The sequence below is a fragment of the Coregonus clupeaformis genome, chromosome 24, assembly GCF_020615455.1.
Source record: "Coregonus clupeaformis isolate EN_2021a chromosome 24, ASM2061545v1, whole genome shotgun sequence".
Taxonomy (NCBI): domain Eukaryota; kingdom Metazoa; phylum Chordata; class Actinopteri; order Salmoniformes; family Salmonidae; genus Coregonus; species Coregonus clupeaformis.
In genome coordinates, this window is record NC_059215.1 from 26,782,164 (window position 1) to 26,797,249 (window position 15,086).

Sequence of the window (15,086 nt, forward strand, 5' to 3'; positions counted from 1 at the left end):
TCCTGTCCGTGCACGATTGAGATCTAGTGGCTCGCCGGATCAGGATGATGATGATGCGGCTGGCTTGCACCATATCCTCCTTAGCCAATCAATGACCGGATGTGATGCAGCTGTTTCCTGCTCGGGAAACCTGACTCCCATTTCCCGTTCATGCGGGTCCACATACCCCCAAGCCCCTCTTGTTCTGTTGGATCGTGTCGATCAGGCCACAGGAAGTCCATAACTGGGACAGGAAGTTACATAGACATTCCTCCGTTCTACCGGAGTGACTCATTACTCAGGGATGACGTCATCATGGTCTGTTTCCACTGGAGTGCCAAAGGAAAGTGTCACATGAGGAAGAGAACATGTGTGTGAGGGGAACATGACGTGTGTTTTTACACACTGACTGACCTGTTTTTTTCTCTGTCTCTCTGTGTCTCTTTCTCTCTCTGTGTCTGTAGGATCCTGTTCTCCACTCCTCTAGCAGTGGTCAGTTATTTCCTCATCTGGTGTGTTCCTCCGTTTGAGGACGGGAAGGTCATCTGGTACCTGGTCTTCTACTGCCTCTTCCAGACCCTCCAGACGGTGAGTCCTCTAGTCTACTGGCTGGAATGGCGTACTGGTAGAGCAGCAGTTGGGAAATTCACACACACATCCACTGGAAGGCCTACGACACACACACACACACACACATCCACTGGAAGGCCTACGACACACACACAAACATCCACTAGAAGGCCTACGACACACACACACACACACACACACACACAAACATCCACTGGAAGGCCTACCACACACACACACACATCCACTAGAAGGCCTACGACACACACACACACACACACACATCCACTGGAAGGCCTACGACAACACACACACACACACACACACACACACACACACACACACACACACACAAACATCCACTGGAAGGCCTACGACACACACACAAACATCCACTAGAAGGCCTACGCACACACACACACACACACACACACACACACACACATCCACTGGAAGGCCTACGACACACACACACACACACACACACACACAAACATCCACTGGAAGGCCTACGACACACACACACACATCCACTGGAAGGCCGACCACACACACACACACACACACATCCACTGGAAGGCCTACAACACACGCACAAACATCCACTAGAAGGCCTACGACACACACACACACACATCCACTGGAAGGCCTACGACACACGCACAAACATCCACTAGGAGGCCGACGACACACGCATCCAAATTAGTCGTACAAGAGCTGAACCAGATGTATAGAACAACACAAACCCAGTACAATCAGTTTAAGTTGGGATACATTTTTAATGTGTCTCATAACATTCACACTCTCTCTCCAGTGTTTCCATGTGCCCTACTCCGCTCTCACCATGTTCATCAGTGAAGACCAGAAGGAGCGGGACTCTGCCACTGCTTACAGTAAGTCCCTTAACACACTATTTAATATACACGGCCAATACAGCGCTTAATACTAGGTAGTAGTGATGGGAACCGATATGGAAAATCTGTATCCATACAAGTTGCAATTTCTGATTTTTATATCAGGTTTATAAATAATATTGCAGCTGTGTTCACTTTCAAGGCTCTGTCCAGACGACAGTTGGTTGGTTGCCCACTGGGCCAAGTGTGAATACTCTAGGAGACTAAACCTACCTGACCAGTTTGAATACAATGAGAACCCCATCACCCATTAATGCCTCATCTTCAGGCCATTTAAGTAAGTTAAGTTGAGTCTGCGAGTTGTCCCTAACAGGTTAACAGCAAGGATAAACTGATATCACGATACGCCTTGCTCAAACTGTATCAATATCACATTGAATTATCGATATTGTTGCCCATCGCTAGTAAGTAGTCTACGAGTTTGGATATTGGGACACAATCCAATTAATCAATAATAGACATATTAATATTTATACTATGCCATTTAGCAGACTCTTTTATCCAAAGCGACTTAGTCATGCATGCATTGATTTTACGTATGGGTGGTTCCGGGAATTGAACACACTATGCTGTCATTTTCAAGCACCATACTCTACCAACTGTGCTACAGAGATGATCATTGGTGTTTTTTTTTTGGACAGAATGGAAAGATGAGCATTTGTTGGTTTGAGTAATCTGTATGCTTCTCTCATCCAATCAGGAATGACGGTGGAGGTTCTGGGTACTGTGATTGGCACAGCCATCCAGGGTCAGATTGTGGGCATGGCCAACGCCCCCTGTATCCTGGCCCCTGGTGACAATGGAACGGCCGAGGGGCTAAACTCCTCCCTGCTGCTGGGACAGGAAGTTAACGCCACGGTCATCTCTCCCGACATCACACTGGACCAGACGGTACGTACACACACACACACACACACACACACACTCATACGCCGATACACACGCACACTATGGTCCACTAACCTGCTGTCCCCCCCCATCTATCTTCTGTTACTATGGTCCACTAACCTGCTGTCCCTCCCATCTATCTTCTGTTACTATGGTCCACTAACCTGCTGTCCCCCCATCTATCTTCTGTTACTATGGTCCACTAACCTGCTGTCCCCCCATCTATCTTCTGTTACTATGGTCCACTAACCTGCTGTCCCTCCCATCTATCTTCTGTTACTATGGTCCACTAACCTGCTGTCCCCCATCTATCTTCTGTTACTATGGTCCACTAACCTGCTGTCCCTCCATCTATCTTCTGTTACTATGGTCCACTAACCTGCTGTCCCTCCCATCTATCTTCTGTTACTATGGTCCACTAACCTGCTGTGCCCCCCATCTATCTTCTGTTACTATGGTCCACTAACCTGCTGTCCCCCCCCATCTATCTTCTGTTACTATGGTCCACTAACCTGCTGTCCCCCCCCATCTATCTTCTGTTACTATGGTCCACTAACCTGCTGTCCCTCCCATCTATCTTCTGTTACTATGGTCCACTAACCTGCTGTCCCTCCCATCTATCTTCTGTTACTATGGTCCACTAACCTGCTGTCCCTCCATCTATCTTCTGTTACTATGGTCCACTAACCTGCTGTCCCTCCATCTATCTTCTGTTACTATGGTCCACTAACCTGCTGTGCCTCTCCGCTGTCAACTACAGAAAACAGCCTACATGATAGCCTCTGGTGCCATCTGTTCCATCTACGTTCTCTGTGCCGTGGTGCTGTTCCTCGGAGTCAAGGAGAGGAAAGGTAAAGCATTAATCTACCAGCCCTCAAATCAACAAACCCCTATTGATATTTCAGAGGCATTATGTGTTAACTCTGAGTCATTCATTTCCATGTACCTATTGGATAATGATGAACTCGTGATTTGGGGGGGGGGGGGTTCCCCCGATAGCCTGCCGGTCTTCTAAACACGCCCACTCACTCGTGTGGATGTTATTGAGCTCTACAGTGTGGTGTGATGATGACTCGGTACGACGCTGTTTCTGTCTCCTGTGTCTATGGGCTGTGGCCCTGCTGGCTTGATTCTCTAACCAATGAGGGTTTACTAGGAAACGTACTTGTCATCCCCTGAGTGACTTTTTTACAATAGGCTGATTCCTATCAAATTCAGTTAAGGGAAGTTCTTCCAAAAAAACGGAATCTGTTAAATAAGAGGTATTATACGCAGTCTCCTAGTGTTTTTTTTAATTTGTATAAATCTTTTAGATTTATAATCATTCCTCCTAGAACTCTCTCACCCTCTCTGATGGGGGATATCCTAAAGTTGAAACACATTTTGACATATTATTAGGTTAACTTTTATATTACAACATCCTCTGTCTCTCTCTCTGTCTCTCTGTCTGTCTCTCTCTCCTCCCTCCAGAGTCGTCTCGCCCCCGGTCAGAGCTCATGTCGTTCTGGCAGGGTATCAGACTGGTGATGGGCCATGGACCTTATGTCAAGCTGGTCATGGGCTTCCTCTTCACCTCACTGGCTTTTATGGTGACTACAGCGGCTATATATATATATATATACACACACACACTTTTGCTCTCTGCATTTGCATGTCTACATACACCCACTACACCCATATTTATTTACAGGTCAGTGAAGCATATTACACACAAACATTCGAGCGTGAATGTTCCATATCCACACACGCATGCTCTCTCACTAATGCTTACACTAGTGTTCACAATTTGACATGCACTTAATGGTGAGTGATGACACACACACACACACGTTTTGTAGAAATGTCACGTTGTGGTGTTACAATATCCCGGTCACTGACCGTAACCTCACCTACAATAAAACTCAACACAACCATAAAGCTAACCGTCAATATGGCCCCGTGTTAGGATAGGCTGTCTGCCACCACTCTGCTCCTTGAGAGAGAGAGTGTGTGTGTTCTCTTTTATTTATGTGGTCTCTGGGCTAAGCCGCCCGTCGTGTTAAAGTTTAGTCTCCAGCCAGCCAGCGCTTGGCGCCTGTGTGGGGGCCAGTCTTAACTGAGCATGTCTGTTTTCTCACTCTCTCTGCAGCTCCTGGAGGGGAACTTTGCTCTGTTCTGCTGCTACACTCTGGGTTTTAGGAACGACTTCCAGAACATTCTACTGGTCATCATGGTGAGGACACACACACACACACACACACACACAGAGCTGATGCACACAAGTGTCAATGGCCTTTATATAGTCCCGTGTAGCTCAGTTGGTAGAGCATGGCGTTTGCAACGCCAGGGTTGTGGGTTCGATTCCCACGGGGGGACCCCAGTATGAAAATGTATGCACTCACTAACTGTAAGTTGCTCTGGATAAGAGTGTCTGCTAAATGACCCCCCCCCCAAAAAAAAAAAATGCAGCCAGATTGAGACTCTTTTCCCACATCATTCACTGACCTCTATTGTTAGTGCAACCTTGACTGAACCACTGGAGACATTCAGGAGGTTTTCTATACAAAAGAGCTGTCTCTCTCTCTCTCTCTCTCTCTGTATGAGAACATGCGTAGTGTCAGGTTGTTGCCCAGTGGGAACAGGCTGTTCACTTTCACAGGCCTGGTCTGAATACCACAGATCAAAGTAATGAGCAGCTACAAGTATACCAGCCTGTTCCCACAGACATTTACCCTCTGCTGTAAAAGTCTCTGTCCCGCTCTCCCCATTGTCCCTCTTCTCAGTCATATGATTAAACAGACTTAATGAAGTCTTTATCCTGACAGGAATGTAGTTGGTGAGTGTGGCAGTTTAATCTGAGACAGGACCTGACTGCAGTACAGTAGGCCTGTGAACTATGGGAAACTCACCCACTGGTCAGTGAGTTGGAAAAGCTTGGTGCTAATTCGATAAATTAAAGGGAAAAGAAGACTGTTTTAATAACCTTTCCTTTATGTAAGATATTAGTTGTAGTAGAATGACCTTTAGGAGTTAGTTATGATTTTTATTGACTTAACTCAGATCTAGGATCAGCTTACCCTCCCCTAATCTTTACCATTAGGCACAGATCTAGCCAGCAGCAGACCACCCTGCATCCCACTGCTGGCTTTCTTCTGAAGCTAAGCAGGGTTGGTCCTGGATGGGAGACCAGATGCTGCTGGAAGTGGTGTTGGAGGGCCAGTAGGAGGCACTCTTTCCTCTGATCTAAAAAATAATAATATCCCAATGCCCCAGGGCAGTGATTGGGGACATTGCCCCAGGGCAGTGATTGGGGACATTGCCCTGTGTAGGGTGCTGTCTTTCGGATGGGATGTTAAACGGGTGTCCTGACTCTCTGTGGTCACTAAAGATCCCCTGGCACTTATCGTAAGAATAGTGGTGTTAACCCCGGTGTCCTGGCTAAATTCCCTATTCTGGCCCTCATACCATCATGGCCACCTAATCATCCACAGCTTCCAATTGGCTCATTCATCCTCCCTCCTCTCCCCTGTAACTATTCCCCAGGTTGTTGCTGTAAATGACTGTTCTCAGTCAACTTACCTGGTAAAAGAAGAGATAAATAAAATCAGCTTCCCCAAATCCTTACATTTACCATTAGGCACAGATCTAGGATCGGCAATCCCCTCCCCTTAATCCTTAGCAGTGTCTCGGGGCAGCTTCATTCTACATTCACCTCTTCGAAGGCCATTGAGGGTTCTTAACCTGTTTCTTTATTGTAAAGGTCAATGTGATTCAGCACTACAGCCTTCACCAGGTCTCCCTGGCCTCACTAATGGGGTCACTCCAGCCTTTTTAGCATGGATGTCACTCCAGGTGGCTTGGCTCCTCTTTGGTCAAGGGCACAGTCTTCATCGCTACACTGTTGGGCAATAGTGTAACTCAATAGGGTTGCCAGATTGGGCTGGGCAGAGGGAACACAGGACGGGGGGGGGGGTGTTACACAAACGAGACCTTGTCCCCAATGCAGAGGAAGTTGGTTCATGAGGAGGCAACAAGACAAAAGGACCTTGTCTCTGGTCAGCGTCCCCAATGGCCCCCTATTCCCTATATAGTGCACTAGGGCTCTGGTCAAAAGTAGTGCACTATATAGGGAATAGGGTGTCATTTGGGACTGCCTCTTTGTTGTCAAGCAGCACTTTGTGAATCTGCTGTAGCCAGTAGTCTTTCTAGTAGTCTTTGTGGGTGGTGGTTATGCTGCTAGTCGAGTGGTGAGCACAGACAGGACAACAGTAGCCTGTTGTGTTCAGGACATGTGAATCTATTCACACAGAAATACAGCGGGGAGAACAAGTATTTGATACACTGCCGATTTTGCAGGTTTTCCTACATACAAAGCATGTAGAGGTCTGTACTTTTTATCATAGGTACACTTCAACTGTGAGAGACGGAATCTAAAACAAAAATCCAGAAAATCACATTGTATGATTTTTAAGTAATTAATTTTCATTTTATTGCATGACATAAGTATTTGATCACCTACCAACCAGGAAGAATTCCGGCTCTCTGTTAGTTTTTCTTTAAGAAGCCCTCCTGTTCTCCACTCATTACCTGTATTAACTGCACCTGTTTGAACTCGTTACCTGTATAAAAGACACCTGTCCACACACTCAATCAAACAGACTCCAACCTCTCCACAATGGCCAAGACCAGAGAGCTGTGTAAGGACATCAGGGATAAAATTGTAGACCTGCACAAGGCTGGGATGGGCTACAGGACAATAGGCAAGCAGCTTGGTGAGATGGCAACAACTGTTGGCGCAATTATTAGAAAATGGAAGAAGTTCAAGATGACGGTAAATCACCCTCGGTCTGGGGCTCCATGCAAGATCTCACCTCGTGGGGCATCAATGATCATGAGGAAGGTGAGGGATCAGCCCAGAACTACACGGTAGGACCTGGTCAATGACCTGAAGAGAGCTGGGACCACAGTCTCAAAGAAAACCATTAGTAACACACTACGCCGTCATGGATTAAAATCCTGCAGCGCACGCAAGGTCCCCCTGCTCAAGCCAGCGCATGTCCAGGCCCGTCTGAAGTTTGCCAATGACCATCTGGATGATCCAGAGGTGGAATGGGAGAAGGTCATGTGGTCTGATGAGACAAAAATAGAGCTTTTTGGTCTAAACTCCACTCGCCGTGTTTGGAGGAAGAAGAAGGATGAGTACAACCCCAAGAACACCATCCCAACCGTGAAGCATGGAGGTGGAAACATCATTCTTTGGGGATACTTTTCTGCAAAGGGGACAGGACGACTGCACCGTATTGAGGGGAGGATGGATGGGGCCATGTATCGTGAGATCTTGGCCAACAACCTCCTTCCCTCAGTAAGAGCATTGAAGATGGGTCGTGACTGGGTCTTCCAGCATGACAACGACCCGAAACACACAGCCAGGGCAACTAAGGAGTGGCTCCGTAAGAAGCATCTCAAGGTCCTGGAGTGGCCTAGCCAGTCTCCAGACCTGAACCCAATAGAAAATCTTTGGAGGGAGCTGAAAGTCCGTATTGCCCAGCGTCAGCCCCGAAACCTGAAGGATCTGGAGAAGGTCTGTATGGAGGAGTGGGCCAAAATCCCTGCTGCAGTGTGTGCAAACCTGGTCAAGACCTACAGGAAACGTATGATCTCTGTAATTGCAAACAAATGTTTCTGTACCAAATATTAAGTTCTGCTTTTCTGATGTATCAAATACTTATGTCATGCAATAAAATGCAAATTAATTACTTAAAAATCATACAATGTGATTTTCTGGAATTTTGTTTTAGATTCCGTCTCTCACAGTTGAAGTGTACCTATGATAAAAAAAAGTACAGACCTCTACATGCTTTGTAAGTAGGAAAACCTGCAAAATCGGCAGTGTATCAAATACTTGTTCTCCCCACTGTATATATGTTTTTGTAGACACTGCAAATGTTTTAATGCTGGAAGGAGAACGATACTTGTCAGGCAGTGGGGTGCAGACGGTTCAAGGCAAACTAGATGCAGATTACCTTGTGGTATTGCCAGATTACCTTGATGTTGTCATGACTTGCCTTCACGGGCTGAGGATCAAAGATGCCGGCTAGGCAAAAGTTTGAACACCCCCCTCTCCTGGAGGCCAGTTTTATGACCGGTAGTAAGTACCGTGCAGACTGTCTTCCTTGCCATGAAGTATTGGGAGAAAGGACCCCTTTTGTTAACACAGAGATTCTTCTCGCCAAAACTCCCAACATCCAAAAGTGGATAATGAAACAATATTCATACTTCAAAAGAATGTGGGAAATGGTCGGTGGCGACTTAAAGAACAATCATGTCAAATTCGTTACTATGTTGTGATGTCATTAAAGACAGTGGAACAACATAACTGTATCTCTGGGGGGCTACACTTCCCAGTTATGGGGTTTGCATCTAATTGTTGTATAAAACGAATGATTAAGTATAATAATACTTTTGTGACGATAACAATGTGATTTTAGCATTCTAGATGAGATTGTTTACCAGGCGGTAAATTGGTTAATAGACCAAGAAGAAAGAGTTCCAAACCTCTCTGCCAATAACAGCTATTCTTCAGTTTTCCCCTCCCCACTCAGACTACTCCCCCACAGTCCTTGCAAAATTAATTACTCTTGTTAAGAAACTTTTTGTTTTGTTTTTGACCATTTTTTTTTATTGAAAACGGTCACAGTCAGGTACTTAATTGTTACCCACAAATCATTTGATATTGAGATTTTAAAAAACAGCTGCATTGGACCCTTTTAAACTTCGGTTAAAATTTTGGGAAGCAGTCTTCCCATTTGTAGAATGTCTACATTAGGAAGACTGGTAAATCCTAAACACAAACCAGACTGAACTGCTGTTTTGGTTTGAAGTGTTTTGTAATCTGACCCACGTTACAGAGGCTGAACATGACATAAAGGCAGCATCCCAAATGGCTCCCTATATGTTCCATATGTTCCCTGGTCAAAAGTAGTGCCCTACATGCGTATATCCAGGCTGCATCCCTATATATTCCATATGTTCCCTGGTCAAAAGTAGTGCCCTACATGCGTATATCCAGGCTGCATCCCTATATATTCCATATGTTCCCTGGTCAAAAGTAGTGCCCTACATGCGTATATCCAGGCTGCATCCCTATATATTCCATATGTTCCCTGGTCAAAAGTAGTGCCCTACATGCGTATATCCAGGCTGCATCCCTATATATTCCATATGTTCCCTGGTCAAAAGTAGTGCCCTACATGCGTATATCCAGGCTGCATCCCTATATATTCCATATGTTCCCTGGTCAAAAGTAGTGCCCTACATGCGTATATCCAGGCTGCATCCCTATATATTCCATATGTTCCCTGGTCAAAAGTAGTGCACTACATGCGGAATAGGGTTCCGTTTCAGACTCAACCCTTCTCAGAAATGGACTGGGAAAAAATATGGACAAAACTAAAATGGTAATACCACCATTTCTATATGAAGTGTTTTGACTAAATCCCACTCTTCTTTGCCTTGTCTTGTCTCCAGCTCGCTGCGATGCTCACCATCCCCTTCTGGCAGTGGTTCCTCACCAAGTTTGGCAAGAAGACAGCTGTGTACATTGGCACCTCGGTAAGAATAAGCATAATGATCACACAGCACCATGCCATAGTCCAGGCTTTACCAAACTCGGTCCTGACACCCCCCCCCCCCACCCCCCAGTTGCACTTTTTAGTTTTTGCCCTAGCACTGCACATCAAATTCAAATAACCAACTCCTCATCAAGCTTTTATTTGAATCAGCTGTGTAGTGCTAGGGCAACGTTTGGAAAACCCTGCCTTAGTCCACAGAGACATGCTTTATTGAGCCAGGGCCTCAGATGGGGAAACACTGACGGCAACATCTTTGGGCCAAACAATGGTGCAACCTGACAGTGCAAATGCACCAGTTGAGGTTATTTCTTGTCATTTCTTGCGATAGAATGGGTCATACTGCTTTCTCTGGTACCAGTCAGTGACCAATGACCACAGTGATTTTTTTTTTTTTATAGCGCCACCCTTCTGACTCTTGTAATTATATGCCTGACTCTAAAAATAATAATAATGATGATCCAGGTGGTGTGTAGTAATGATGTTGATGATGATCCAGGTGGTGTGTAGTAATGATGTTGATGATGATCCTGGTGGTGTGTAGTAATGATGTTGATGATGATCCAGGTGGTGTGTAGTAATGATGTTGATGATGATCCAGGTGGTGTGTAGTAATGATGTTGATGATGATCCAGGTGGTGTGTAGTAATGATGTTGATGATGATCCAGGTGGTGTGTAGTAATGATGTTGATGATGATCCAGGTGGTGTGTAGTAATGATGTGAGATGGGGTGTGTAGTAATGATGTTGATGATGATCCAGGTGGTGTGTAGTAATGATGTTGATGATGATCCAGGTGGTGTGTAGTAATGATGTTGATGATGATCCTGGTGGTGTTCTAATAAGGGGTTTCTGTCCTCTCTGCAGTCTGTGATACCCTTCATGATCCTGGTGGTGTGTGTGAAGAGTAATCTCATCGTTACCTACACCGTGTCGTTCGCTGCCGGGGTTGGAGTCGCTGCTGCCTTCCTGTTGCCATGGTGAGTTGGAGTTTTTCTCTTACCTTCGACTTTCTCTTTCTCTGTCTCCTCTCGCTCGCTGTCTTCTCACCATCTCTCGCTCGCTGTCCCTCATGTTTGTAACACTATCTCCTATGTGTCTCTAGTGTTTGGTTGTTTGTGGACATCGCTGACTCTGTCTCCGTCTCTAGGTCCATGCTGCCAGACGTGGTGGATGACTTCCAGGTCAGGAACCCACACTCTCAGGGCCACGAGGCCATCTTCTATTCCTTCTATGTCTTCTTCACCAAGTTTGCCTCTGGAATCTCCCTGGGGATCTCTACTCTCAGCTTGGAGTAAGTTTACTCTTCATCAGCAGAGATGCACGCACACACACACACACTCACCACACACACACACACACACACTCACCACACACACACACAGTACACTGGAATGCATCTCTGCACTTTCTAAGTAAAACAAACACACCCACACTCTGCCCCCCCCCGGCCCCTGTCGTACTGTACATAGATATGAGAGGATAAGCCAAACCCTACAGTCTCCACTTCATATGATTCCTCTAACGCTCACATCCAAATCAGTAGTGTGTGTGTCACATGAACCCTCTTTTTGTTAGCGTGTTGATCAGTCATGCGGTTACATTAATTTGTACAATCGACCTCTAACCTGTGTGTGTGTGTCTTGTTTTGTTTGTAGTTTTGCTGGGTATATGACTCGAGGTTGCACCCAGCCTGAGAACGTGGATATAACCCTAAAGGTTCTGGTCTCCGCGGCGCCCATAGGACTCATTCTGATTGGCCTGGTCTTATTCCGCTCTTATCCAATCGACGAAGAGAGGAGGCAGGGCAACAGGAAGCTGCTTCAGGAGCAACGGTAAGACTGGCGTGTCTGATTGGGGAACTCGGGCCTCGTATCCCAAGCATTCTCTGTATATCTGAAAGGATTGGATAGATTGCCAAATTCTGCTCCTTGCCACTCCTTGACATGCCTGCTACTCATAAAGTACATTTTGTTGTGAACTGTTCAGGTATATGACCTGCTTGTATGTGTCATGTCTAACCCCTGGTGTCTCTTCTGTTCTCACAGGGAAAATGAGGCAGACTCAGAAACCGACTCCACTGCACTGACCAACATGGTGTAGGTTCTAGAACACTCATGGACCATTGGGGTGACACTGTTGTCTGCACTGGGTGGGGCTAACGAGGGCTGGACCTATCACGACGGAGATGCTGCTCCCATCCAATCATACTACTGCTGCTGCTCAGACGTCTCAGAGTGCCTGTCGTCATGACGATGCACCAGGGCAAGGAACAACAAAGTATCTTATGGCGACAAAATCATAAGACGGACGGATGACCTTCCTGGTTCAATTCCAGCCCACTTAAGCTGTGACAAACTTTCTCAACAGAGAAAAGGCATCCTATGCGGACTCAATAGGCTACTGTAAGACACAGCCTTTTTGTTGTCGTCCGTGAATGTTGCACAAAACCTTGAAATGTGATGCGTGCTGTTGTGTACCATTTAGTGTATATTGAATATTGCCATCAGAACTTTATCTATCATGGGTACAATTTTCAAAAGCTCAATACTTTAGACACACTGCACTAGAACAATCTTTTACACACCTCATGTGTCCCTAATGGGGAAAACTTGAACGGCCGTCTTTTTCTTGGGTGAAGAAGACAGTTTAATAGCTCAATAAAATGGCTTTATGGTTTAGCTCTTTTTTCAACGGGGTTTACATTTCAGAAGCCAGACAAATTATTTTGATATGTACGTATGACATTTTTATAGAATATTAGTACAACTATTATACATGTTTCTACCGACTTCAGTTTGGTACCGTCTTGATTGTTATGTACGAAACAAGTCAGAACCCTATCTAGCAGTGAAAGATTCTCAACGTCTGGAAAAAGTGTGATTTCATAATTTAGTTCCTGTTTGAGACGTTTAAGACCCTTGTCTACAATTTGACACTTTACAATGGAGTTCTCTTATCACATGTTCCTTTTTGTTTTACAATGTGTGTTCATGCAGTTCGAAACCAACTCCTGTTGTTTCCTTCCTCACTTTTCATTGGCTTATTCAACAGGGGTGTATTCACTAGGAAGCAAAGGAGGGGGAACCTACCTACCTACCTGAATTTGTCCAATAGAAACGTGTTTTCATTTGTGAAACATTTTGCTACGGTGTGCACCAAGGAATACACCCCAGTAATGCCCGGAAGAGATTGTCCAAACTGCAACACTATACCTAACTATACCTGTAAGCAAAAGCTGTGCTCCTCTCAAAAACACTAGTTCTTAGTCTCTCAACATTTAAACCAGAACCACTACAGCGCAATAACTGTTAACCAAGCTATTTTACACAGCCTGTACAATCAATAACAACACGTATTTAAAGTTATTTTTCTTACAGCTAGTCATTGACTTTAGTGTTGGGCAAAACCATAACGACAGCTGGTACTAATCTAGAAAGATTGCATTATTTAAGTATTTATGTTAAATTTGCTGCGTGGGTTGAGAATGTTCTGCTTCTATTATGCATTTGTCCTATTGAAAGAGAAGACGTTTTAGGTTGCTGTTCCAACTGCAATGCATTATGAATGCGTGCTACAACGTTCTCACTTTGTGTATATTGACCTCAAAATTCCCACGGGGGGGCCAGTATAAAAAAAGATGTATTCACTAACTGTAAGTCGCTCTGGATAAGAGCGTCTGCTAAATGACTAAAATGTAAATGTAAAACCTTTTAATTTGAAAGTTCATTTTCTTTTTAAAACAGTGAGTTCTCAGCCTTGTCTTTTTTTAAATGCATGTGCATAGCTTGCAGCTATGTTTGTTTGCTTCATAAAGGGAAGAAGCACAAAAGTCAAAGTATTGGAAAATGGAGTGGGGAGTGAATTGCCTGTATCGTGAAGTCTGAGTTTGTTGTATTGAAAGTGTCTACCATGACGTCACTTGTCTAAACTGACCTACAGGGGGAAAGAAACAAGACCATTCATCACAGTCCTGTGGAAAAGATAATCCTACATTTCATGTAATATGTTATACACACATGATAATACACTTTGATCAGTGCCTTCATAATGGTTGAAATGTTTGACGTCTCTCGTGGTCAAGTTCTGGTTCAGGGCGTTAGACAGAGGAACAGTCTAATGCCCTGGGGGTGTATTCATTACACTGATTCTGTTGCAAAATGTTTCTTAAACGGAAGCGACTGGAATGAAACTGGGAGGGACCTACCTGAATTTGTCCAATAGAATCTTGTTTGTTTCATTCTTAAACGGTAAATGGTTTCTGTAATGAATACTCCCCTGGACCAGAGTTGGACATCTTGTGAGCCAAAAGCGGGAAGAGAGGGGACAAATCCAACTTCAGTCACCAGATGGCCCCCATTTCTACCTGAGCAGTCTTATACAATGGGAAAACATGTCATTTTTTTTGTTAATATTATTTTTATGAATATGTTTGGAGATGGAGACCTTCCCGCCTGACTCTGAGGCAGTGGTAGCCAAATGTTTGACCTCTGACCCAATGGGAATATCTCTGTATATATCACTAACACCGAACGCTCAAATAACGCCTTGTATACATGCTGCCTCCTGTGCATAATGTAAATATTGTATGTAAGTAAAAGTTGTAAATATATTTTTGTTGCCAGAAACTGATGTGAACTGGTATTCATCGACGTAGTTATTTAAAAAGATGTTGACGATAAAATAAATGTTAATAAATACTAACAGATACAGTATTGTGCTTTTGTCTTTGGGAATTCATTCTTTGAAAAGTCTATTTTTTTTAATCAACTTCCTATACTCAGGCCAAACCAAAGATGTAGCCCAACAGTAATGATTAAACTCACGTAAACAGACTACCATACGGTTACGAAACCTACACGTAGGCTTACCACTGGCTTTATGATAATATGGAGATGAGCCACAGCACTGTCATACAATAAATTATGATAACAGGTTTCATATTCAACCGCTTTCTGTAGATCTAGTGCAGTAGGAGGAAATCGACAGGTCTCAATCCCAAAACGGTGAATTCATTCATTTCCAATGGAAGGAAAACGGTGAGAAGCGGAAATCGCGGGGGACCTTTGGGCGGCGCGTAGGTGGCGTGGGAGGCGGGGAAAAACTTAAACTTTTCCCAACTTTATGC

The 15,086-nt window shown here is 44.7% G+C and overlaps 1 protein-coding gene across 2 annotated transcripts in view; it reads left to right on the forward strand.

Annotated features, from left to right (window-relative positions):
• Positions 1-14,673, forward strand: part of LOC121557187 (sodium-dependent lysophosphatidylcholine symporter 1-B) — a 30,627-nt gene extending 15,954 nt beyond the window's left edge. For both annotated transcript variants that reach the window (XM_041871025.2, XM_041871024.2), the window contains exons 4-14: positions 444-567; positions 1,364-1,442; positions 2,164-2,354; positions 3,112-3,202; positions 3,822-3,940; positions 4,480-4,563; positions 9,858-9,941; positions 10,826-10,938; positions 11,109-11,252; positions 11,617-11,793; positions 12,007-14,673. In XM_041871025.2, the coding sequence (XP_041726959.2) occupies positions 444-567; positions 1,364-1,442; positions 2,164-2,354; positions 3,112-3,202; positions 3,822-3,940; positions 4,480-4,563; positions 9,858-9,941; positions 10,826-10,938; positions 11,109-11,252; positions 11,617-11,793; positions 12,007-12,061 (1,261 nt within the window). In that variant the 3' untranslated portion in view covers positions 12,062-14,673. The remainder of the gene's footprint in view (positions 1-443; positions 568-1,363; positions 1,443-2,163; positions 2,355-3,111; positions 3,203-3,821; positions 3,941-4,479; positions 4,564-9,857; positions 9,942-10,825; positions 10,939-11,108; positions 11,253-11,616; positions 11,794-12,006) is intronic.
• The last annotated feature ends 413 nt before the right edge of the window (positions 14,674-15,086 follow it).